This window comes from Salminus brasiliensis, chromosome 22 (genome assembly GCF_030463535.1).
Source record: "Salminus brasiliensis chromosome 22, fSalBra1.hap2, whole genome shotgun sequence".
Classification (NCBI taxonomy): domain Eukaryota; kingdom Metazoa; phylum Chordata; class Actinopteri; order Characiformes; family Bryconidae; genus Salminus; species Salminus brasiliensis.
Window position 1 is genome coordinate 26967171 of NC_132899.1, and position 22993 is coordinate 26990163.

The window sequence follows — 22993 nt, forward strand, 5'->3', positions numbered from 1 at the left end:
ACGCTTATGCCATCCAAAAAGAATGTGCAAGTTTTCCAATTTGAGCCAAACTTTGTAACTTTACAGGGTCTGGAATCATGGCTGTCCTGTTGTGATTAGCATACAAAATCAAGGTTCAATATACTTTGCCCTGAGGTCAACGGAGTGTTTAAGTATTAGAACAGACATGTAGCTGGATATGAAAACACTCTCCCTCCAATGGATCCCAAACAGCACCCATCTCTCTGCTGAAATACAGTATGGCTTTGCCTTCATTAAGGCTTTCAATAGTCTGTGCATTAGCTCTGTGCAGTTCTGTACTTTCTCTTTCAGTGTTCTGTGAAACTTGTGATAGAAATCTGAAAATTTCAGATTACTATTTAACATTTTATTTGTTTAATTGTAATGCAATATGCACATAAGTCAAGATAAACACAATCCATACACATACCTTACATTCCATGTACGTTGTGGCGATAGATGCCTAGAATCAGTTAACCAGATAAACATTAAACTGAATGTCAGCCCCAACAAAATAAATTCAGTTCTTCATCCATTCACAGGTGTCTTCTGGCCCCTAATGTACGTTTGTATCATTACAACTGAACCTGTCCTAAAAATGCCCCTTAATTTTTCAAAGGCTCTCCACGTAAGCTGCAAGCTAATTTTGCTGAAATACGGGACAAGAACTCTCAACCACTGGACAGTCTCCTCATTTATAATGTCTCTGATTTTGGGTGTAATGCTGTAAATGAGTATTCATCAGAAGGTTCTCTAGACCAGATGGATAACTAGTAAATACAACGTCACTCCAGTGCTTTTGGAAACTGGGAAATGTCGTTTGACATTGAAGCTTTTGAAAGGAGCACAAGGAGTGCTCTGTGTTGTTTTTGGCAGGGTGAGCTTAAGCCAAGTCATCTTGTCAGTGTTTCCCCGTGTGCACATCTTAAGTGCTAAAATTGTTCTGCATCGCCTGTGCAGAAGGTGGGCGTACCTACAAGCACATAGGCAGGTAGTATCACCTTTGTTTTTAAACAAAAACAACAGTATAAACAAGCATGGCCTATGTATTCTTTCTTTCTTTATTTATTTAAAACGTTCATAACCCTCACAACATTCATCATTTTAAAAAAAGAGGAGAAAAAAAAGAAAAACCCACACTCATAACAACCTGCCCCACCCAATAAACTAGTACATGTTAATTTACTCTGCTAGTGTAAAAAAGGGAAAGTTGTCCTGTTACAACCCAGTCTAGGTCAGGCCCTAACATTAAAATATATTTATTTATTAATAAATAAAAAAATAAATCGCCCTCCTCCCTGCCCTCCTAGTTCCTCAAAACACACTTACAACCAAAGCTGCAACAAAATAAGTTTTGTTTTTCTTAACCAGATTGATACAAACAAGCATCTGATTAAGAGGGGATAGAAGGAGAAAATAAAGATAAACCTTTCTCCACACTGAGACGATATACAAGAGCACCTAGACACAATGCAGTTGACGTTCTTACCAGGTTTACACAATAACCCAGTCTATTACCTTCTGAGATTTTACATCAACCTTAGTGTCTAAAAAAACTGGGACAGGCTCCGCGTTGCAGAATCCGCGTAGGAAACAAAGCGCGCCTGCTTTTCCTCCACTTCCGGTCCCATTTTAAGTCCAGCTCCCTCTGGTGGTGACCAATCAGTTTCCAAATAGTGCTCTTCCCCAAATCTTTAGACACAAGGAACACCCAGAAACTACAGGAAAGATTGTAAAAGCTCATGCAATAAGTCAAGTCAAGTCAAATCAGATTTATTTGTATAGCGCTTTTTACAACTGTTGTCGTCACAAAGCAGCTTTACATAATTAGTAATTAACAAAAGACAGAGACGTAGAAAATACCGTAAAAGTAGAAATACCGTAAGACAGGAATGATCAAAGTCCCCCAGTGAGCAAACCAACGGCGACAGTGGCAAGGAAAAACTCCCTCAGAGCTGGAGGAAGAAACCTTGGGAGGAACCAAGACTCACAAGGGGGACCCATCCTCCTCTGGTCAGAACTATTTAAACATTATTGATAAAAAAAATTACCCAAACCAGATACAGCAGATAGTTAATAGTGGTGATATTAATAGTGGCAGGTAGTTACGAGTCCATTTAGGTTTTAACATGGTCATTAAACAGGTAGCAGTGGTAGAAGGGTGTGCCGCTGGTCTGGTATGGGTGGTGGTGGGTGGGGGGGTCTGATGGTCGGATTGGTAGGTGGCAGCTGGTCTGACGCAGGTAGAGTGGACCTCAGTGGGCAATATTCCAGCAGGTCAGACTGGGTGGCCATTTACTCGGAGAAGGTAAAAAGAGAGAGTTAGTACTGAGAGGATTTTATGGAGGGCAGAGAATGTTGAGCAGTATCAGAGTGTGTCTGACGACTCCGGCAGGTCTGACTATAATAGCTTAATTAAAAGGAGCGAGCCAGAAGGTAACAGACACGGGAGCACCCTGAAACTCTAGCGTCCATCTGCTTCACCGTCCACAAACCTGAGTGATCGCGTGTAAGGAGCGAGACGACAGCTCCAGCATCTCAGTGTACTACAATTCCCTGTGTCCGCGAACCCCTGGACCTGCAACCTTTATCTAAGGGGAAACATTAATTACCAAAAGCTAAACTAAACAGATGAGTTTCAGCTTAGATTTAAATATTGAGACTGTGTCTGAGTCCCGAACATTATCTGGAAGGTCATTCCAGAGTTGGTGGGCTTTATAAGAAAAGGCTCTTCCCCCTGCTGAAGTTTTCTGAATTTTGGGAACGAGTAAGAGGCCAGCACACTGATCTAAGTAGTCTTGATGGTTCGTAATATGTAATAAGATATGTAATAAGACCCGTAGGGTCGTAACACTGTATAAATACTACACACCTTTCAAAAGTATTATTCCACTATGGATATGAAAACATTGTCTTGCTTACTGTTGGTGTGCTTTACCTTCAGCAAAACCTTCATTTTGGAATTGCATAAATTTTCAAATGCATAAATCCTAAATAAAAATCTTACTAAAATATATAAATGGCTCATTGGAACTTTTTGTTACTTGTCTCTTCAGAGTAATCATGAATATAAAATGCGAAAAATATGAAATCATGGTTAACCAGGTTAACTCACGTTTAACCCAAAAGCTGCTGCTCCGATAGGGTCAGCACGCACTGGTGAAAAATAATGGTTTAAATGTTACTTGGAACTGATCCAAACCAAATAAATTTGGTCAGAGCGCTGGCCGTGACCGAGTATTAATATTACCTGGTCCAGTACATCTAGCTATACTAACACTAGCAAGTCACCTGACAGCACCACTAGAACCTCCAGAAAAAGCTGTCACTCACTAAGTGTAACCCCGCCTTCATACGATATAGCAGAATAGCATTTAAATGAGAAAATATGAAACAATTATTTACTAGAAAATATATAATATAAAATAATTTTCTTTCATTTAACTAACTGCTGGGATTATACACGGGGGATAGAAAAACAGTTTAGAGAAGAAAATTTCGATTTAAATGGCATGTTTTATCATTGAAACGTGTGGTTATGCTACACATCATCCTGTAACCATCCAGCAGAGGCGCTAGACCTGTGGTGCCTTCACTTATGAGAGACGTTGCACTGTCCATGCTTTTGTACATGTCATTTATGCTTTACATTACAGCATGTTCTTGTAGCTAAATGTCAAAGTACATCATTTAAGAATGTTGCTAATTGACTTAGGCAGTACACACAACAAAACTAGTGACAAGAGAAAAAACTAAAACAAAAAGCAATACCATCATAACAGCTTGTCAAATAGTAAGTAGCAATATAAAGCTCTCAATCATGTCAAATTATTATATTTAATCACTAAAATAGTGGTGTAAACGAATCATAAAACTGGTTTGGATGAGATCACAGGTTTTGAGGCCTGAGTCAGGTTTAGATTAACAAAAAAAAAAAAGGGAGAACACATGGTTTTGTTACAAATGATATTTTACAACAATACATCTCTACTATAATCTAGAAGACTTAAAATATAAATATATATAATAAAGAAATAATGTGAATGGTTAAACTTGGATGGATATGAACAGATATGATATCACAACAAATGTTTTTAAGCTTGTGTTTATCTCATAATCAATCATTTTCTGTATATCTGTGAATCAAGTGTCTCTGATCAAATTACACAGACTGTCAGTGTTAGGTGCTTCAATTCCTTGAAGTTTTACACAAAAACATACTATCACTACATCATATTTCTTAGGCCAAATATGACAATATGAAAAAAGGATCTTGGAATTGAACCAAACTGGCACTGAACTATCAATAGCAGCTGTTACGGTCATGGCTAAAAAAGTAGACAGAATCTAAATACTTTAATCATTCTTTTTAATGAATTTTTAAATAAATTAACTGGGATTAATAAAACAATATTTATTTTGTTAATGTTTGCATAGTAACCTTTGGTAATATTATTGGTTCAAGTATCAACTGCATAAAATACTTAAACAATGACCTCATTAACAAACTGTAAATAAAACATCTCAATACAAAATAAATACACATTTTTTAAGCGAATGTATACAGTAGTAATGCATTTTAATAATGAAATGTATTACTTATAACACTTAAAAAATATTGTCATATATGCGGTCAATGGGCACATTTTCCTCCAGTGATTTAATCCTCTTCTGTACTTTCTACCAACAATTGTCTGTCCAGCAGTCTGTTATAATATGGTTCTATAAATATAGAAAAGCATTTAGTTTTATTTAAATATACAGTATATACCAATCAGTCATAGCATTAACACCACCTCCTTGTTACTACACCTATTGCCCATTTTTTGAGCTTATCATTTAGGGACACTTTGTAGTTCTATAATTATGGACTGTAGTCTATCTCTTTCTCTGCTCACTTTTTGTTAGGCTCCTTTACCCCTGTTTTTAACAGTCAGGATCATTATAATGGTGAGAAACTCCACAGGAGAGGACCTAGTGTGTGTTGCGCTGGTATGAGTGGATCAGACACAGCAGTGCTGCGGGAGCACACAGTGTCCACTGTCTGTCCACTCCTTTAGGCATTCCTACCTAGTTGGAGTTATATGTGGTATAACTAAGAGTCATACCCAATTACAACACATTGACACTAACGTTCGACGGCTACACCAGACCTATGGTCTTTGATACAAAATAGCTACCAAAAGCTTATTTGTGCATAATATCTTATCTCCAATAAAATTCAACTTTATTGAAAAAAAAATTAAACCTAATCTTAAGAGTATAAACAGTTTAGCTCATTTATTTTGTCTGTTGCCATTGTACCACTTTCTAAGTGCCACTCCGCTGGTACTGCTTATCACACATAGTGCCCCACCGACGCTCCACCAGCTTGGACTGCGATTGAGAAAGAGGAATTGTAGGACAAAGGCCAGAACCACATCCATAGTCCTCATGAGTGCCACTGGGCCAGCTTTTTCAATATGCAGGGCTTTGGTCAGGAATGTTTGCCCAGCTATACCCAAAAGACCAATAGCCATCAAGGTCCACCTGTCCCAGTAACAGGACGGCACTGTCCACTCATCCATTATAAACAAGGCCACAATGCACTCAATGAAGCCCAGCACAGCATAGTACCAGATAGAAAGGTAGTAATGGACATTTTTGCCCATCTTCCTCAGAATGACCATAGTGCAGGCTGCTGCAATGGCGCCTGCGAAGGCAGCTGCCGTGCCTTTAATGTGGTTGATGTAATTGCCCTCGATTCCCAAAATCTGTCCACCAAACAAGAAAGGCGGTCTGGCAATGAGGATGACCCCAGTAAGTGTGAAGATGGTAAAGATGAAATCCCAAATAGTGCAGCGCTCCTTCAGGAATATCCAGGCAAGCAGAGCTGTAAAAACTGGATTGCTGAACATAATGACAGAGGCATCGGCCAGTGGAATCTGGAGCACGGCATAATACAGCAGGATCATTGCATTGGAGCCTAGAAACCCTCTGAGGAACAGGTAGACTCGCATGCCATGTGGTCCTACAAACCCTGTTCTAAATAAGATGAGCAGTTATTTTATATATATATATATATATATATATATATATATATATATATATATATATATATATATATATATATATATATATACACACACACACACACACACACACACACACACACACAAATTACATATACATAGATTTAAATGGTATAATGTAGTTTTCTTATTTTCTGATTCCATATGATATTTATTTAATAATGTGAGCCATTTCTGATCAAGGCACTTAATTTCAGACTTAATTACATTCAAAACTCCCATGATCAAACACTGTAGTACCATAGTAAAACATGGTAAAAACAATTCTAACAGGAATTTTAACATAATAAGTAATAAGAGTAATTCCCATTCTTCTGTTAACAACAGGCTGTTTGTAACATAATCTAATCTAAACTTTTAGGTTATGTTGCCTGGTATGCTTTTCTGTGATATTTCAGACTAGTTGTTACAACATCTCATTTCTTTTTTCATCTATTCAGCATTTTCACTGGAATAGGACAAATACAAAACTAGGTAGAGTGCATGTTTGATATATGGATTGTGAGTGTTAAGTGTAAACAGCCACAACATTAACATTCTAGGGATGACTTGTACCTACTTGTAGTAGATCATAGCTGGCATAACAAACAGCATCTGGAAAAAGCATCGTATTGCACTGATTTCAACAGCATGAATGCCCTCAATTTTCTTCACAAGGAGAGCAGCAACTGAGAAGAAAACAGAGGCCAGAAGAGTGTAGAGGAGACCAAGAGCAGGACATACCGGTTTCTCCTCTGCTGAAATGAAACAAATAAACCATACAGAAAATGTTAGACATACCTTATTAAGCAGCTGCTCATATGTCATTTCCTGTACTAATTTACTAACTTATTAATTTATATATTTATTATTGTTTCTGCTTCACTTGGGCAGTACTTACACATTTAACACTTGCACTGTATTTGACAACTTGCAAAAAATATGAAAATGGGACACAACAACCTCCTTGCTTGATTTGGCTTTGCAGGGTGTGATCTGAATTGATTCACAACTGGAATGAAATGGAAGGGTGAGGCACAGCATGCAGGGTTTTGGGTTTTAGTGATTTGATCTCCCATTGCTAGTGAAATGATACTGAGCAAACAAAGACAGCAAGGTTTGACATGACAGAGCACCATACAATGTTACTACTACCTGTGGATGAGTTGACCTTTTGCTCAGTATCCCCAGGGTCATGATTTAAAAAGGGCAAAATTGTGTCAACATCTCTTGGACTGACCACAACAAGGGGTCTGGAAAAATAACAGAGGTCTATTCATCAGGCAGTTCATCAGAACTGCAATTACTTGCAGTTCAATAACACGATTTTTCACAGAAAGAACTATTGTTTCCTAAAATGACTCATACAACCTTCCCACAAAGCCAGCATTGCATTGTGTAGTTGTTGCAACATGACTTTTTCTTTTTCTCTGTGATTAAAACAACTGATTATTTCTTTTACATGGCAGCGTGAAAGGGTAATCTGGTACCTTGAATTACATACAGTTGTGGTCGGGAGTATACTCAAACTTAACAATGACACAAATACACACAAAGATGAATGCTGTATACTTATTCTACCCCTGGAAAAGAACAGTTAATTAAAAGCCCATGACATTCATGCCCAAGAAGAGTGCATGTAAAAGATTTCCCATTCTAATTTATTTAGCGCTAGTTCTTTTTGTTTTTTTCTTTCTTTTTGTTTTTGTTCTGCCTTTTTGCCAGGGCTCACTCCCTCATCTCAGTTCGACCACTCTGGTTAAAATAGGTATAATAATAATAATAGTATTATTATAATTATTATTATGACTCATAAACAAATGTGGTCCCATGTGGTCCTAAGTCCCAAAGTGCAAAGTCATTCTGGACGTAATGCGGTCGAGGAAGCCTGCGTGTCTTTGTTGGATATTTATACTTTCCATATACTTTTAAAATAATCAGCCTACATTAAAGTCAAATGTTCACATTTTATAGTAACATATGAAACACGAGGCTCGTTTAACCGTGCGTATGAGCTGTCTAGAGAGCGAAGTTATGTGCTAGCTACATTTGTAAAGATGTGAACCGACTCATGCTTTTTTTTCGTAACGTTCGACTCATATTACCAGGGGGTCACTAAGTGACATCTTATGCAACTCCTGATTGCTCAGGCGACAGAATTGCGGCTGTTAGCTGAGGGTTTTTTTAATACACTGTGTATTTATGTGCTTTAACTATTTCATGTTTCAGAAACACGTTCATTCGGTTTCTAATGCCAGTCAACGATTTAGTGGTAGCGTCGTGTCTTTGGAACAGGCATGTGTGGAAATTAAATGATTCGTCGCTACAAACATGTTCGTGTGTATTTTGCCATGTACTTCTGCATATGTTTATTGAGCGTCTAACCTAATATTAAAAGTTATACACTTAGCCTACCTGTTGTATGTTGCACAGTGTGGTCCTTTCCTTCACAACAACAGCGACACACCGGCGTAAACATTCGCTCTGAAATTCCGGTAGGCCGTGAGTTTTTTGAAAATCGAGCTCCATCTCCCTCCCTATCTTCCTCGGCCACTCGAGAGACTTCTTCTCCGGCTCGACGAACCAACACCACAGTCGCCACGTCCTCCTCATCCTCTCTACAAGGCACAACCAACACAACCGGGTCACCACCACCCTCAGCAGCTTCACTGTCAGAGATACCGCTGCTTCTGAAATCACCCATGCTAAGATGCAACAGGCGCGCATGCCTTGATTAAAGTACCTTACCGCGCCGTTCCCTTGGGAGTAACTTAACACGGTGACTCGAGGGTAAATTATTAACCTTGGAGCGGAGCAACGCACAAATGTGTTCATGCGACTCCACCAGGGGGAGACGCTGAGATATCTGTGGACGACCGCCATTGCGGACTAATGCCTTGTTTCACCACGTGCTCATGGACGAATCAATTCTTGTGAACTGAATCTTTTAACGCAACCGAGCCGATTCACATGTTCAGCTGAATTGCTGTAGCACGACACACACGGAAGACTTTAATTGTCTTTTACAAATGATATTAATCTTAAGAAAGAATCAGTTTGTTAAACTGAATTAAACATTTCAGCTGAACAGTACTCATAGCAATTCTTCGCCTGCTTTACACAGCATAGTTCTTGCCTTTTTTCGCAGGTTACAACGTCCTATGTTCACTTCCCTTATCATTTGTAAAGGTCATTTACTGACATCATGACAACGAAAAATATGCATTGTGATATAGCATTTTCTGGATTCTCATGTTTTCCCTGCATGGAAAGGATTGTCTTTAAACGTTTTAAGTGGCGCACAGCCAGCCAGCGCTTTGTCGATTATAAAAAACAGAACACAAAACAAAAAAATTCCATGGCATTTAAATAAGAGGTAAAGTAGATTTATTAGTACATATATACAAACAAGTAACAATTAAGCAAAATTATCTTTCAAAACGACACCCACAAAAGACTATTTTTTTTACTATTTTTTTAAAAATGTATTGCTATACGAAATACAAACTTCACACCAAGTGTGAGAAACCTGTCGACTGGACGGTCTTTATGTATGAAAGTTATACATTTATTAAGGTTAGCGTAAAAATGTTAACATTTTATTTTCCAACCTGTTATAATTTAAATAGCTATTGACTATATTTTGTTCGGTTCTTTATTATACCTCTTCAGTAAACATTCGTACCTTGTTTGAGAATACACTAACAATGGCTTTTGTTTAGTGGGAGTGTGTAAAAAGACGAAACGTGCAAAACGAATGGTTCCAAAAGAGAAGGGCACAATAGACTTGGACAATGGACTAATGCAATCATCAAAAACTAAGGCAATCATCTGGAAGCATCATTTGCAGACAAGGTAATGCACGTAGTTCTGTCAGTAAGCTTCAATAACTGTTCCTCTTTCAAATGAGTTCACACCTTCAGATGCAAGCAGAAATGTGAGCTACGTACCAGTGAGATGTAGGGGCATCTATTTTTGTCAACCTTGGTCAAATAACATATAGTCTTGGTTTGAATTTACTGTTCTCTCCATATTCTTTTACACAAAAATACAAATACTTAACTGTATTTTAAACTTACTGAGTTTACCCATATCACAATACATGTAATAAAAATAAACTGTACTTGGCCTCAGTAACAAACCGAATTCTGGAAAAATATTAAATACACAGTGTTGTCTTAATATACATAGAGCTTTAAAATATATCTGTTAATTCTTATTGTGATACAGTACTAGAATACTGCAATATGCAGATTATCCATACCAATCACTATGTTTTTCATACTGTGTGCCGTGAGACAGTTCCAGTGACAGTTCCAGACAAATGTTTCTATGGGTAGTCCGAAAAGTATTTATGTAATATAACAAAAGTATGCAGGGCAGGACTGTATCAATTTAGCTATTTACCAATGAGTTTATATTTATACAGTTGAAAACTGAAGTTTACATACACCATATAAAAAGATACATGTATTTGTTTCTCACTGTCTGACACAAATTTAGTGCCATAAATGCCAGAATAATGAGAAAGGAATTTTTAAATTTGGGACAGCCCATATGATGATGTCATGTCTTCTGATAGGAAGCTTCTGATAGGTTTATTGGCAAGTTAATTAGAGACACACCTGTGGATGTATTGTAAGGCACACCTGAAACACACTGCTTCTTTGTGTAACATGGGAAAGTTGAAAGAAATCGGCCAAGATATCAGGAAGATAATTGTGGACTTGCACAAGTCTGGCTCATCCTTGGGTGCAATTTCCAGATGCCTGAAGGTGCCTCGTTCATCTGTACAAACAATTATACTCAAGTACAAACAAGATGGGAATGTCCAGCCATCATACCGCTCAGGGAGGAGACAGGTTCTGTGTCCCAGAAATGAGCGTGCTTTGGTCTGAAATGTGCATATCAACCCAAGAACAAAAGCAAAAGACCTTGTAAAGATGCTGGCTGAAGCTGTTATGAGTGTGTCATTATCCACAGTGAAACGAGATGTATCGACATGGGCTGAAAGGCCACTCTGCCAGGAAGAAGCCATTACTCCAAAAGAAACAGAAACAAGCCAGATTAATGTTTGCAAATGCACACAGGGACAATGACCTTCATGATCATGATCTTGATGCTTGATGCTGAGTCCTATATCTGCCTATGTCTGCCTAATGTTGGAATTTCAACATGCCTTGGAATATATATACACAGTTGAAACCAGAAGTTTATACTATATAAATAGTAGTATCATGTAGGCTAGCGAGTAGCTATCATGGAACTGAAGAATGCCGTAAAATGAAAATGTACTAATTAACAAATCAAGTCTAAGTGATTGTGGCACATACGTAAGAGAGTGAAATTAATGATTTTAGTGCCATCAATGCATACTGCACTTTAAATACTTAAATCGATCATCAAATGCTCATAAATCTGAGTCTTCCCTTTGAAGCTGGAGGCCAGAAGAAACTCTCGGTTGTCGATGGAAACCAAACAGAAAGCTCTTGGCGCTTGGATGTTCATCTCCTGGAAGTGCACAAAATAGCCCTTCTTGGGATCCCACTGGTATACCTGGGTAAGTGAGTAGTCGCTGCCCAGGATGACGTACTGCCAGTTGCCAATGGTGACAGGCTGAAAGACCATGGAGCCTCGAGAGGGCATGGCCTGCACTTCAGTGAAAATGGCGCCATTCCACCGCATTACCTTGGAGTCACCAATGAAGCGCGTCAGGCAGATATAAAGCTCGTCTTTGGTCTTGAAATGCTTGACAGCATAGACGTCATCCATCTCAGGAATGTCCGTCCGTCTGTCAAATTGCTTATGGACCTTACTCCACTGGTAGACAACAGGACGCTGTGAACTGCTAGACAGAATCAGGTGAGGCTTGCCTTCAATGTCTAGGTACTCCACATCTGTGTCACGGTACCAGGGGTGTAGAGACTGATGTGAGTAGAAGCCATTTCCATTCCACTTGTACAAAGTGGTAGACCCTGCCTTGGAGCTGTCAGCAATCACAAAAAATGACTCCCCATCCACCCGGAACCTCTCAATGTCATTCGGCTTCCGGATCCTCAGGATGTCAATGTCCTGGATCTTGATGAACTTGTTGGCCGAGATGTCTCGCTTGTAGATGTGTGAACCCCCAAAAAGCTGGGCAACGATGATAAAGAGTTGGTTGTCAATTACCATTGGTTTGCAGACTACTGTTGAAGTGCCTACAAACAATAATCATGTCAAAGAATGTGATAAATGCAGTAAATGTAAGGCACCAATGTAATTTAAGAGTGTTAAATGCCATGTGTAGTTTGTAATAACAAGATTAGTGAGATTAAACTGTAAATGTAAGACATTATGTTACCATATTAACTGTATGGTAACACAGTTATCTACAAGGGAAAAGGGCAAACCTGTGTGAATAACATTTTTGTCCACACTATCACTTTAAGCATTTTAGACATTCCCATAATGCCTTGCATCACCACTTGTTCAGGTTAAATTAGTTTTTGTTTCACTCAGCATAAAGCTGTTTTTTGGGCTAAACAGACTAAATTAAATGGTCTTTTCTATGTTTTTGGGATTTTCTATGCAACTACAATTTGTTCAAAATCACCTGCCCACATTGAAGGGCAGTATTCTAGGTCACTAAAGTATAACATATACACTACACAAAAAATAGTGCACTATTCATCTATAGAAAGTTGCTTACGTTATAGCTGGAACACAAATGGCATTTTTAGACTAGTACTAGTACATTATTTAGTGTAGTTCAACCAGAGTGAGTGTCTTATAGCTGTTAAAAAGGTCAGAACAAAAGGTATTATGGGAAGGGCAATTAGTCATTGGACAATATAACTCATGCATGTAAAGTGTATTTGGTGGGTCTCACTCTCTATGCTGTCGTAACCTCTGAACTCCAAGTTAACATGGTCCCATTCCATGAAGCTGCACATTCCAGCAAAGGGCTGTGCAAACACAGCATACTGATCATTTCCAAAGGTGAAGGCCTCTACAGAAATGGATTCAAACTTGAGGGTCTTCATGGACACAAACTCTGCAACATAAAAACATTGTGTTGTAGGACAAGATGAAGCAAAAAGAAACTTTCCAAATAATGATTCATCTTAAAATATGTATTCATGGATTATCAGGATGGAAACAAAATAAACACTACTCCAACAATTACAGTAATTAAAAATACTCTAGTTTCTATTGGTACTTTATTGAGTTGAAATAAATCATTTTTTGTACTTTTTTCATACATTTAGTTAAATTGTTTTGAAGTAACTGGGCTGGCCTCTTAGGCATAGTTTTAGAAAAGTTTGAATCAGTTTTCAGTTTCACAGGAACATTAAAATGTTCAGATTCATTTAGTTCTCCTTTTTCTTCATGTAATGTAACATCATCAGCAAACATGACAAGTTTTCATAGCTATGCTGAAGATACACAAGTATACATTTTAAAACTGTTCACTGGGTAACCAGCTGTGCGTCAGATATTTGATGTCTCAAAACCAATACAATCAATCTGTATATCAAACAAGCTGAAATACTGATTTAGGTACTATATTACAGTAGGTACACTATGTCCCTTCACATCATGTATGAAATCTGAAATATGAAACCAGTTTGTTATTTTTTGTTTTATCTGTCATGTGAAAGCAAAGTTGCTGTTTATCATTTACATGATAAAAAATTACATTTACATGATACAAATATTCTATATAAGTTAAGCCTTTTCTATCCCAGGGAGATGTCAAAGAAAGGTATGTGGCTGTGCCTTTTACGCTAACTTACAGCAGGCTCTTTTTATTGGTCATGCAATGACCTGTGAGAAGTGCTGCCAGCGTTGCCACATATGCCTGACAGAGGTGCAAGATTGAAAAGGGCAGTCTCTGAGCTCAGTTTGCTGCTAGATTATAGAAATATGAAAGGAATAGGAGAATTACTACCAATTGCTGTAATGCGCTCAAGGGTGCGTACAAGGTCAACAGTAGTCGGAGCTCTTCAGTCAAACACAACCAGCTAAAGATAGTGGCCATCTCTCAGTCCAGTTGTATAATGTTCCTGCTTGCTAGCTAGTGCTATCTTATTCTCTATAGAACTTACAGTACCTAATAAATAAAGTAGTGTTACAGTCTCCTTCAACCGAAGTATTTTAGTGAACTAGAGGTCATTGCCCATAAGAAATGGGCTAGGAGGCATCAGGAATGCCACCAAAACCTGATGACTGGTTATGCATCACATTTCCAGCAGCTCATAACATTTGTGTTGAGCTTTTAAAAGTGTTCTTGTTGTGAAGTTTTATCACAATATATAAAAAATAGCTGCATTTTGGAAGATTGGCCATACTCCAACTCCAACTCCTCCTTCCTATCAAACCCTCCACCTCAACCACGGGGGGCACAGCTTCATGTGTCCCCTTAAAGTTGCCCTGAAATTATGTTAAGTTTTGAAAATTATTTTCATTATTACAACTGTTGTATAACACAAAACTGTACTGAAAAAGAAACCATGGTTTAATTAAAAAGATTATTTTTTTATATTAAACTCATTAAAACAAAGAAAGAGCCTTGCTCCAAAATTGCTAATGATCAGGAGCCTGATGTTGTTCAGCCAGACGGAGACAATAACAGTGCACAGGAAGAATATACTTGGTCTGTTTATATAACTCTTCTCCCAACCCGAGGAAGCAAATATAAAGGCAATTAATTAAATTAATTAGTGTTTTTATTTTCTTATTAAATCTTGTCTTATTGTGCCTACCTATTAGATTTATTGATGAAATTAGAGGCTAGGTGAGCCTCATAATTGAACTGTAACTTATTTATTGATACTTTTACTTGTACCTCTCCTTACCATATCATTACCTAAGTAGGCTAAGCCTTTCAACCTTTTTTATTGGTATTTTCAAGTATAATACTGGTTTAGTATATATTGTACTGTTTATACATACAGTGTATCACAAAAGTACACCCCTCACATTTCTGCAGATATTTAAGTATATCTTTTCATGGGACATCACTGACAAAATGACATTTTGACACAATGAAAAGTAGTCTGTGTGCAGCTTATATAACAGTGTAAATGTATTCTTCCCTCAAAATAACTCAATATACAGCCATGTCTAAACCACCGGCAACGAAAGTGAGTACACCCCTTAGTGAAAGTTCCTGAAGTGTCAATATTTTGTGTGGCCACCATTATTTTCCAGAACTGCCTTAACTTTCCTGGGCATGGAGTTTACCAGAGCTTCACAGGTTGCCACTGGAATGCTTTTCCACTCTTCCATGATGACATCACGGAGCTGGTGAATATTCGAGACTTTGCTCTTCTCCACCTTCCTCTTCAATAAAGCAGTGGTCGTCTTAGAGGTGTGTTTGGGGTCATTATCATACTGGGAACACTTCCCTGCGACCCAGTTTCCGGAGGGAGGGGATCATGCTCTGCTTCAGTATTTCACAGTACATATTGGAGTTCACATGTTCCTCAATGAAATGTAACTCCCCAACACCTGCTGCACTCATGCAGCCCCAGACCATGGCATTCCCACAACCATGCTTGACTGTAGGCATGACACACTTATCTTTGTACTCTTCACCTAATTGCCGCCACACATGCTTGAGACCATCTGAACCAAACAAATTAATCTTGGTCTCATCAGACCATAGGACATGGTTCCAGTAATCCTTGTCCTTTGTTGACATGTCTTCAGCAAACTGTTTGCGGGCTTTCTTGTGTACAGACTTCAGAAGAGGCTTCTTTCTGGGGTGACAGCCATGCAGACCAATTTGATGTAGTGTGAAGCGTATGGTCTGATCACTGACAGGCTGACACCCCACCTCTTCTATCTCTGCAGCAATGCTGACAGCACTTCTGCGCCTATCTTTCAAAGATAGCATTTGGATGTGACGCTGAGCAAGTGCACTCAACTTCTTTGGACGACCAACGCAAGGTCTGTTCAAGTGGACCCTGCTCTTTTAAAACACTGGATGATCTTGGCCACTGTGCTGCAGCTCAGTTTCAGGGTGTTGGCAATCTTCTTGTAGCCTTGGCCATCTTCATGTAGCACAACAATTCGTCTTTTAAGATCCTCAGAGAGTTCTTTGCCATGAGGGGCCATGTTGGAACTTTCAGTGACCAGTATGAGAGAGTGTGAGAGCTTTACTACAAAATTGAACACACCTGCTCCCTATGCACACCTGAGATCTAGTAACACTAACGAGTCACATGACATTTTGGAGGGAAAGTGACAAGCAGTGCTCAATTTGGACATTTAGGGGTGTAGTCTCTACGTTGCCAGTGGTTTAGACATTAATGGCTGTATATTGAGTTATTTTTAGGGAAGAATAAATTTACACTGTTATATAAGCTGCACACAGACTGATTTTCATTGTGTCAAAGTGTCATTTTGTCAGTGTTGTCCCATGAAAAGATATACTTAAATATCTGCAGAAATGTGAGGGGTGTACTCACTTTTGTGATACACTGTATATTTCCTGTCAAACAACTACCTTGTCTCTCCATATTTGCCATTTAATTCAGTCACCAGTTTAGAGATAAAGGTTTTTGTGTGACAACAACAGTATATTAACTAAGATCTCATTATAAAACCATAGGCATTAATATGGAATCGTTTTCCCCCTTTGCTATTATAAAAGTCTCCACTCTTTTTGTGAAGACTTTCCATTAGATTTTGGGACATGGCTACAGTGATTTGCTTCAGTTAAGCCAATGCTTGGCACTGTTCTTGTTTATCTTATAATGATGACAATCTTATTAAATTATTATGCTGCTGAGCAATGGAAACCCAATCAAAAAAAGTGCTGGACAAACAGTTGTTGTGCCGACAATGCATCAAGTACTGCATAGCACTTACACTTAAGTGGGGCAGCTCCATCAGGGTAAAATGTGATGAACTGACTTGTTGGAAAGTCAAGTCAAATTTATTTGTATAGCGCTTTTTACAACTGTTGTTGTCACAAAGCAGCTTTACATAATTAGTAATAAGTAAAAGACAGAAAAAACGTGACATGACAATGCCACGTTGTCACTGAGTCAAAATTTGTGTATAGAGTGAATAACTTAATTTTCAACCTAGCCCAAGTTCTGTTATATTACTATTAATATTTTTATATACTGGTATTTTGCATCCTGTTCCTAAAGCTTCATAATATTAATCAGTATTTATACTAATTTTTTTTTTATTTTTTAAAGATGACAGCTTTGATAGGAACACCAATACCATTGTCCCAGATATTCTGTCCTCCAAACTCTACCAGCTCACTGTTTCACCTGCCATGTGTCAGTTGATTACTAGCTTCCTGACAGGCAGGAAGCAGCAGGTGCAGTTGGGGAATTTATTTAAATTAACACACACAAACTGTCAGCGTTGGTGCTCCTCAAGGATGTGTTCCCTCCCCACTGGTCTTCTCTCTCTACACCAATGACTGCACCTCTAATGACCCATCCAGGATGATGACGAGTCTGTATTTCGGCAGGAGGTTGAATGGCTAGTATTCTTGTGCAGTCAGAACAACCTGGAGCTGAACATGCTCAAGAGTGTACCCCTCTACCCCTCACTATATTTAACAACCCTGTGTCAGCTGCAGAGACCTTCAGGTTCCTGGGTACCACCATTGCTTATGATCTGAAGTGAATCCGTTCTACACTGCGGCCATTGAATCCATCCTGTGTACATCCATCACAATCTGGTTTGAAGCAGCCACAAAGCAGGACAGAAACAGAGTGCAGCGAACAGTAAGGACAGCTGAGAGAATCATCAATGCTTCTCTGCCCTCCATTCTGGACTTATACTGATCAAGAACCAGAATCTGGGAGACGCTACAGGACTATGTCCTTTAAGACTGTCAGACACAAGAACAGTTTTTACCCTCAGGTCATCACCTTCTTCAACAGCTGATCACTATCATCAGCTATAGGCCATAGATATTACTAAAAACTATTATCACTCTTATTCCACAATTACTGCGTTACTGCACCATTCACACGTTTACACTGCTCTGCTTATACAATATTTATTCTGTGTATTGTTGCATACTGCTATTCTGTGAAAAACACTGTAAAGCACACTGTATAGAAATGTCCTCGTATAGTATAGAGTAGCTGTATATTGTTAGTACCAGAGAGATACTAACAGTCAGAAACAAATTACTTGTGTGTTTGAACATACTTGGCCAATAAATCTGATTTTGAGTTTTAAATTAATTTCCCCTTACCCGTGGTTACACAGTCAAATGACTGAGGCATCAGGTCATTGATCTTCTTCCTTTGATAAACTGGAGGCCCACTGCAGTACATCTGATCCACTGTTGCATTGGTATTATACATCCATTCAACCAGCCATTTCAGTTTGCAATCACAGTTGAACATGTTTCCTCGAAGATCCCTGTTAGAACACCTTGTCAGTTGCAATTAATACTGCCAAAGGCAAATTGTAATGGTTATCTAAATTTGTGAAATATGAAAAACTTACACTTTGGTTAGGGCATCCATACCCGTAAAAACATCTTTGGGTAATGTCTCTAGGTTATTATAGGCAAGGCTCCTAATAAACAGCAGCAGAAACTTTGGTTAATTTAAATAAATAAGAATTTAAATAAATTACCAAAAGTAAAATATACTTACAAGTGTATGAGAGATTTCAAACCTCTGAAGGCTTGAGGTGATATTGACTCAATTTTGTTGTTTTCAATGAATCTGAAATCAAGATCTGGGGTTACATTCATTAAAAAAAAGTGTGTTAACAGAATGGTGACTGCATTAGAAACAATAATAGACAATTCAACTCACAGATATTCCAGATGTGGTAGTCCCTGGAAAGCATCTTCATCAATGGAGTCAAATGAGTTGGCTGTAAACAGGCTGTAAACAAAGTCATGGTTCACTTATCTGTGTCATTTGTTACTCTTTAATATCCTTTCTAAATATTAAGAATTTAGGCCATTGGTTGATCAGATGGCTTCATATGAATGCATGTATGCAATTGATTTGTGAAAAGTTTACATTTTTACATACAGGGTAGACAAGATATACATACACCCACTTAGAATATTAATTTAGTGTAGCTGAAAGGCCTCATGACTGATCACTACCGCCAGTAGCTTTGAATAAGTACATAACTACTTATCGCAAGGTAATCAGTTTAAACAATAAGTACATAAGTACAAGTTATTGGCCACTTTGCCAAAGTGTAGTAGGGCTGTAGTCGAAAAAAAACCTGCATTGCACTGAAATATTGAGAAAGGAGGACTACCACAGAATTCTTCAGCATAACCACATCTCATAAGCCAAGCGGTTACAACTTAGATACAATTGGATGTTCCAACAGGACAATGACCCCAAACAGTTGTAGTTGTGGAATAGATTTAAGCTTTTGGAATGGTCGTCCCAGTCCTGAAATCAACTCTACTGATAATATGTGGACTGTGCTTAAGTTTGGGTCCATGCCAGGAAACTGCCAAGAAGATTGGTCAAATGTCCAACAAGAATTCTGTTTTTTTTTCTGAATATTATTAATGGCTATTAAAAATGTCTGTTCGTCAAAAGTGTATCACCATTACATCCATGTCCAGTATGAGTGTAGGTAAACCTCTCACAGCAACTGTAGCCATTATGCTGCTTCATCCCTTTGAGGTTATAACAGCCTACAGTCATCTTTGATCAAAAGGAAGCCATGGCTCACATTTAATATTCTGCTAGCAGGCTATCCCAGCTAGCAGAGAATGTTATAAGAACATTCAGCAATGTTTCTAAAAGGTTCCAGAAAGGTTTATCTTACAGAAATAATGTTCCAAAAAAAATGAAATGTTATAATGGTTTGTTTCACAACATTATTATATTATGGAAACGCCTGTAACGTTCTCTTTACTAGAAATACAATAAATAAAAAATTAAATAAAAAAAAAACATTTTCAATTTTTTTTTAAACATTTTCCAAACTTAAGAATTAGAGCATTTATTTAAACATAGAATAGAATATTTTCTGAATTTACACTGATAAAAAAGGTTTTAATTATGAACTTACATTACCTTTTGAAATATGCCTAGGAAGTGTGAAAAGCCTGTATGTTAAAGACATGTCTTAGAGTTTAGACAGCTGTGCCATTAATATTACCCTTCACTAGAACTAAAGGGCCTAGACATCATGTTAAAGTCACTGAGCTCTTCTGCCCAGCCCATTTTACTGAATGTGCTTAAATGTATACACCTTTTAACTCAAGAATATATTATGAAAAAATGTATCTGCAACTATACAAATGTTCACTGTAGATGACAGATATGTAGAAATATGACCTAACTGGAGATAAAAGGCAGTGCAGTAAAAAAGAATAAGAATAAGTAAATAAGATCTAAGATAAATGACAATACTGAATAAACATGTGCATATATTGGTATTTAAGTAAAGTGTCAATAGTGTCAGGAAGTGCAGATGTACAGTATGTACAGTAAAGTACTGCAAAGAAATAAACCTATGATTAAACATAAGAGACTCAGTCCTCATCTGTCCTCATCATGTCCTCTGATCACATACTTTGACTAAGATATTGTTCTTTAACAAACAATGTTTGTTTTAATTCAATTACAATTTACAATTCAATTATACTTGTATATTACTTTTTACAAAATCATCGCAAAGCAGCTTTACAGATGTTAATGGTGACAACAAAATAACTCTGTAAATGCAATGCAACTCATCTTCCACTAGTCTCCACTGTTTTGCCAGGCAATAACCCTATGGGAATGATTCAAAAAAACAAGGTGAGTCTCATATTTTACCTTATGTTAATGTTAGAATATATATCAAATGTCTATAAATATCCAATAAGAATGAGAATGTTAATTCAATCTAAAGGACAAGCACTTGATGTAAATATACTGAGTGTTAGCCAGGAGGACATGTCACTACAAAACTCATAGTGAATGTATGTACCTTGGATTAACAGAATTGCATCCTAGTGTTAGATCAATCAATCAGATCCTTGTGTACTAGCATTTGCTGCTTACACTCTGTTGATAATAAAAGCATGAATGAAAAGCTTCTGAAAGAGCTTTAGTTTAGCCAGTAGTGTTCGTGACAGAACACTACCACAATGTGTAGTGCAGAGCTCACTGATGTGACTTATTTTTGGACATTATGAACTTAATGTCTATAAATGTTTCTGTCCCAACATGCACCATCTTGGCATTTTAAGTGCCAGGGTGTCAAAGAAACACTTCAGTTTTTGTTCATCACCAAAACAATGCAATGGCCTATCCAGGGAGCCAGTGCACTGCATACGTTCCACACCAGCTTTAATCACTTTAAGGAATTAGACAAGGGGCAAAATGCCCACAAAAAAAGAAAGGTCTTGAGGGAGAGAACAGGCAGTATTTGTTCAGTACAGACATCTAAAACTATCATGGCTATTAGCCCTTTGTTAAACCCATGCATACAATAATAAGTAAATATGAACTCACAGAAGCTGTAGAGATGGCGTGTGTAAGAAGCTTCCCGCTGTAATTTGACTGAATCCGGACTTCACAAATGATCTTTCGACATTAAAAACGGTAGAGAAATAAGACAGCAATATAGACAACGTACATCTTGTGGAGAAACATTTTCCTTGCAAATCCTTGCATTTCATATTTAACTCTCGAGTGTCAACATGCGCTGAATGTTAGTTTGCTGGGTGTGTAGTAAAATATGTGCTAAACGTTTTAAAAACTTACAATGAGACGACGTCTGGCGGAAAGCTGTGGGGAACGGATCTGAGGTTTTCACATAGCGCATTATCCTTGGTGCAAGTGCACCCCTGCGGGCATCTTGGCGGTCTGCCTCTCCTGCTCTCGGTTAAGAGAACGCTAAAAGCGAGCAAGAGAGCCAGACAGATTCGGTTAGAACGAAGCACCATTCTGCTGCCTGGTACTCTTAGAGACTGTTGAAATATGTTGAGTCTAGCCGATGTAGAGAAAGTGGGGTGCAGCCCAGTGTTTAACTGTGGAGGAGACTGAAATCAAATGGGTGTTGGATAATGAATGCGGAGCCATCTGAGCGATTCGTTCCAGAGAGGCTGGTGTCGGCCACATGAGGATGGATAACCCCCAACTCAGCGAAAGAAAATGAAATTAAATGTTAGTGACTGCATTACATAAATCGTGATGTCGCTTACGCTTAACAATCGATCAGCTATTGAATTTAGACTTTAGTGCAATAAGCACATAGGACTGGCCAATGTAGCGTTTTTGTTTTTGCGATTACTCATAAATCAGCAATGAGGGTATATTAGAATATTTATGAGGGTAAAACGCACATTTGCCCCTGTGAGATGGGGGAGGGTGTGTAAGCTTCTTTATTTCGAGGCTTTATAAGAATGATTATAGCAACTAAACGCTTAAATCAAATATTTAATTAAACATGATCGTGATTACATGACATATGTAGTTTTTATATAGTAAATTATGTAGTAAGAAATAATAAGAAATAATGATATATTAATTGGTTTACAACAGTTAGTCTTTAATATTTTAAAAAGTGGCAGCTATAGAGTTCATGTTTAGCCTTTTCGTTTGAGAACAGTAAATTTTCGGTCCAAATGCTTAACCCGCTGCCTCTCTCTTCATCTTAACCCGTTTACAACATAAGAGACTGTCTGTCCTTGTCATACAAAATTATATTCAATCATTCTCCTTCTCTCTAAAGGCAAGGCTATATAGTGAGACTCGTTTCTGTTTGCTATATCGTCCCATTAGGAAATTAAATTATTTGCCATCATTATACATCATTATATCATTATTGTCATCATTATACATGAGTGTACAGAATTAATATGTATTGAGGTTCTTCTCAAGGGTCAAAGTATTCAGTATCAGCAGTATCAAACAACACAAAGTTTTACTATTTACTATCAATAAAAAAAGGGGGAGAACAAAAAAGCATGGATTTGTGTATCAATCTGATTT

The 22993-nt window shown here is 37.9% G+C and overlaps 2 protein-coding genes across 7 annotated transcripts; both read right to left on the reverse strand.

The window, feature by feature from the left end:
- Nucleotides 1-1757: 1757 nt before the first annotated feature.
- Nucleotides 1758-8948, reverse strand: slc35g1 (solute carrier family 35 member G1). Of its 5 annotated transcripts, none has more exons than XM_072667151.1 (4): nucleotides 8854-8948; nucleotides 8466-8668; nucleotides 6631-6808; nucleotides 1758-6024 (listed from the first exon to the last, which is right to left on the reverse strand). In XM_072667151.1, exons 1-4 carry the CDS (start codon nucleotides 8931-8933, stop codon nucleotides 5277-5279), a joined length of 1209 nt encoding a protein of 402 aa, XP_072523252.1. In that variant the 5' UTR covers nucleotides 8934-8948; the 3' UTR covers nucleotides 1758-5276. The 5 variants fall into 5 exon arrangements, with proteins under 5 accessions (XP_072523252.1, XP_072523250.1, XP_072523249.1 ...); XM_072667149.1 differs by having other exon boundaries at nucleotides 6631-6805; nucleotides 8794-8948; XM_072667148.1 differs by having other exon boundaries at nucleotides 8794-8948.
- Nucleotides 8949-9501: 553 nt separating this feature from the next.
- lgi1b (leucine-rich, glioma inactivated 1b) lies at nucleotides 9502-22231 on the reverse strand. Of its 2 annotated transcripts, XM_072666977.1 has the most exons (8): nucleotides 21764-22231; nucleotides 21512-21583; nucleotides 18845-18916; nucleotides 18680-18751; nucleotides 18528-18599; nucleotides 18271-18440; nucleotides 12922-13086; nucleotides 9502-12250 (listed from the first exon to the last, which is right to left on the reverse strand). In XM_072666977.1, the coding sequence occupies exons 1-8, from the start codon at nucleotides 21943-21945 to the stop codon at nucleotides 11433-11435; spliced, it is 1623 nt and encodes a 540-aa protein (XP_072523078.1). In that variant the 5' UTR covers nucleotides 21946-22231; the 3' UTR covers nucleotides 9502-11432. The 2 variants fall into 2 exon arrangements, with proteins under 2 accessions (XP_072523078.1, XP_072523079.1); XM_072666978.1 differs by lacking the exon at nucleotides 21764-22231 and having other exon boundaries at nucleotides 18680-18764.
- Between the last annotated feature and the right edge of the window lie 762 nt (nucleotides 22232-22993).

Excerpts from the sequence above, each read along its gene's own strand:
- slc35g1 (XM_072667148.1), bottom strand. The coding sequence starts at position 8,933 with ATGGCGGTCGTCCACAGATATCTCAGCGTCTCCCCCTGGTGGAGTCGC. Across the intron at positions 8,669-8,793 it reads CAAGGGAACGGCGCGGTAAG|AGAGGATGAGGAGGACGTGG; the intron begins GTACTTTAATCA and ends TGTGCCTTGTAG. Across the intron at positions 6,809-8,465 it reads CACTGTGCAACATACAACAG|CAGAGGAGAAACCGGTATGT; the intron begins GTAGGCTAAGTG and ends GTTTCATTTCAG.
- lgi1b (XM_072666977.1), bottom strand. The coding sequence starts at position 21,945 with ATGGTGCTTCGTTCTAACCGAATCTGTCTGGCTCTCTTGCTCGCTTTT. Across the intron at positions 21,584-21,763 it reads CCGCCAGACGTCGTCTCATT|ATCATTTGTGAAGTCCGGAT; the intron begins GTAAGTTTTTAA and ends TAATGTCGAAAG. Across the intron at positions 18,752-18,844 it reads CTACCACATCTGGAATATCT|ATTCATTGAAAACAACAAAA; the intron begins GTGAGTTGAATT and ends TCTTGATTTCAG.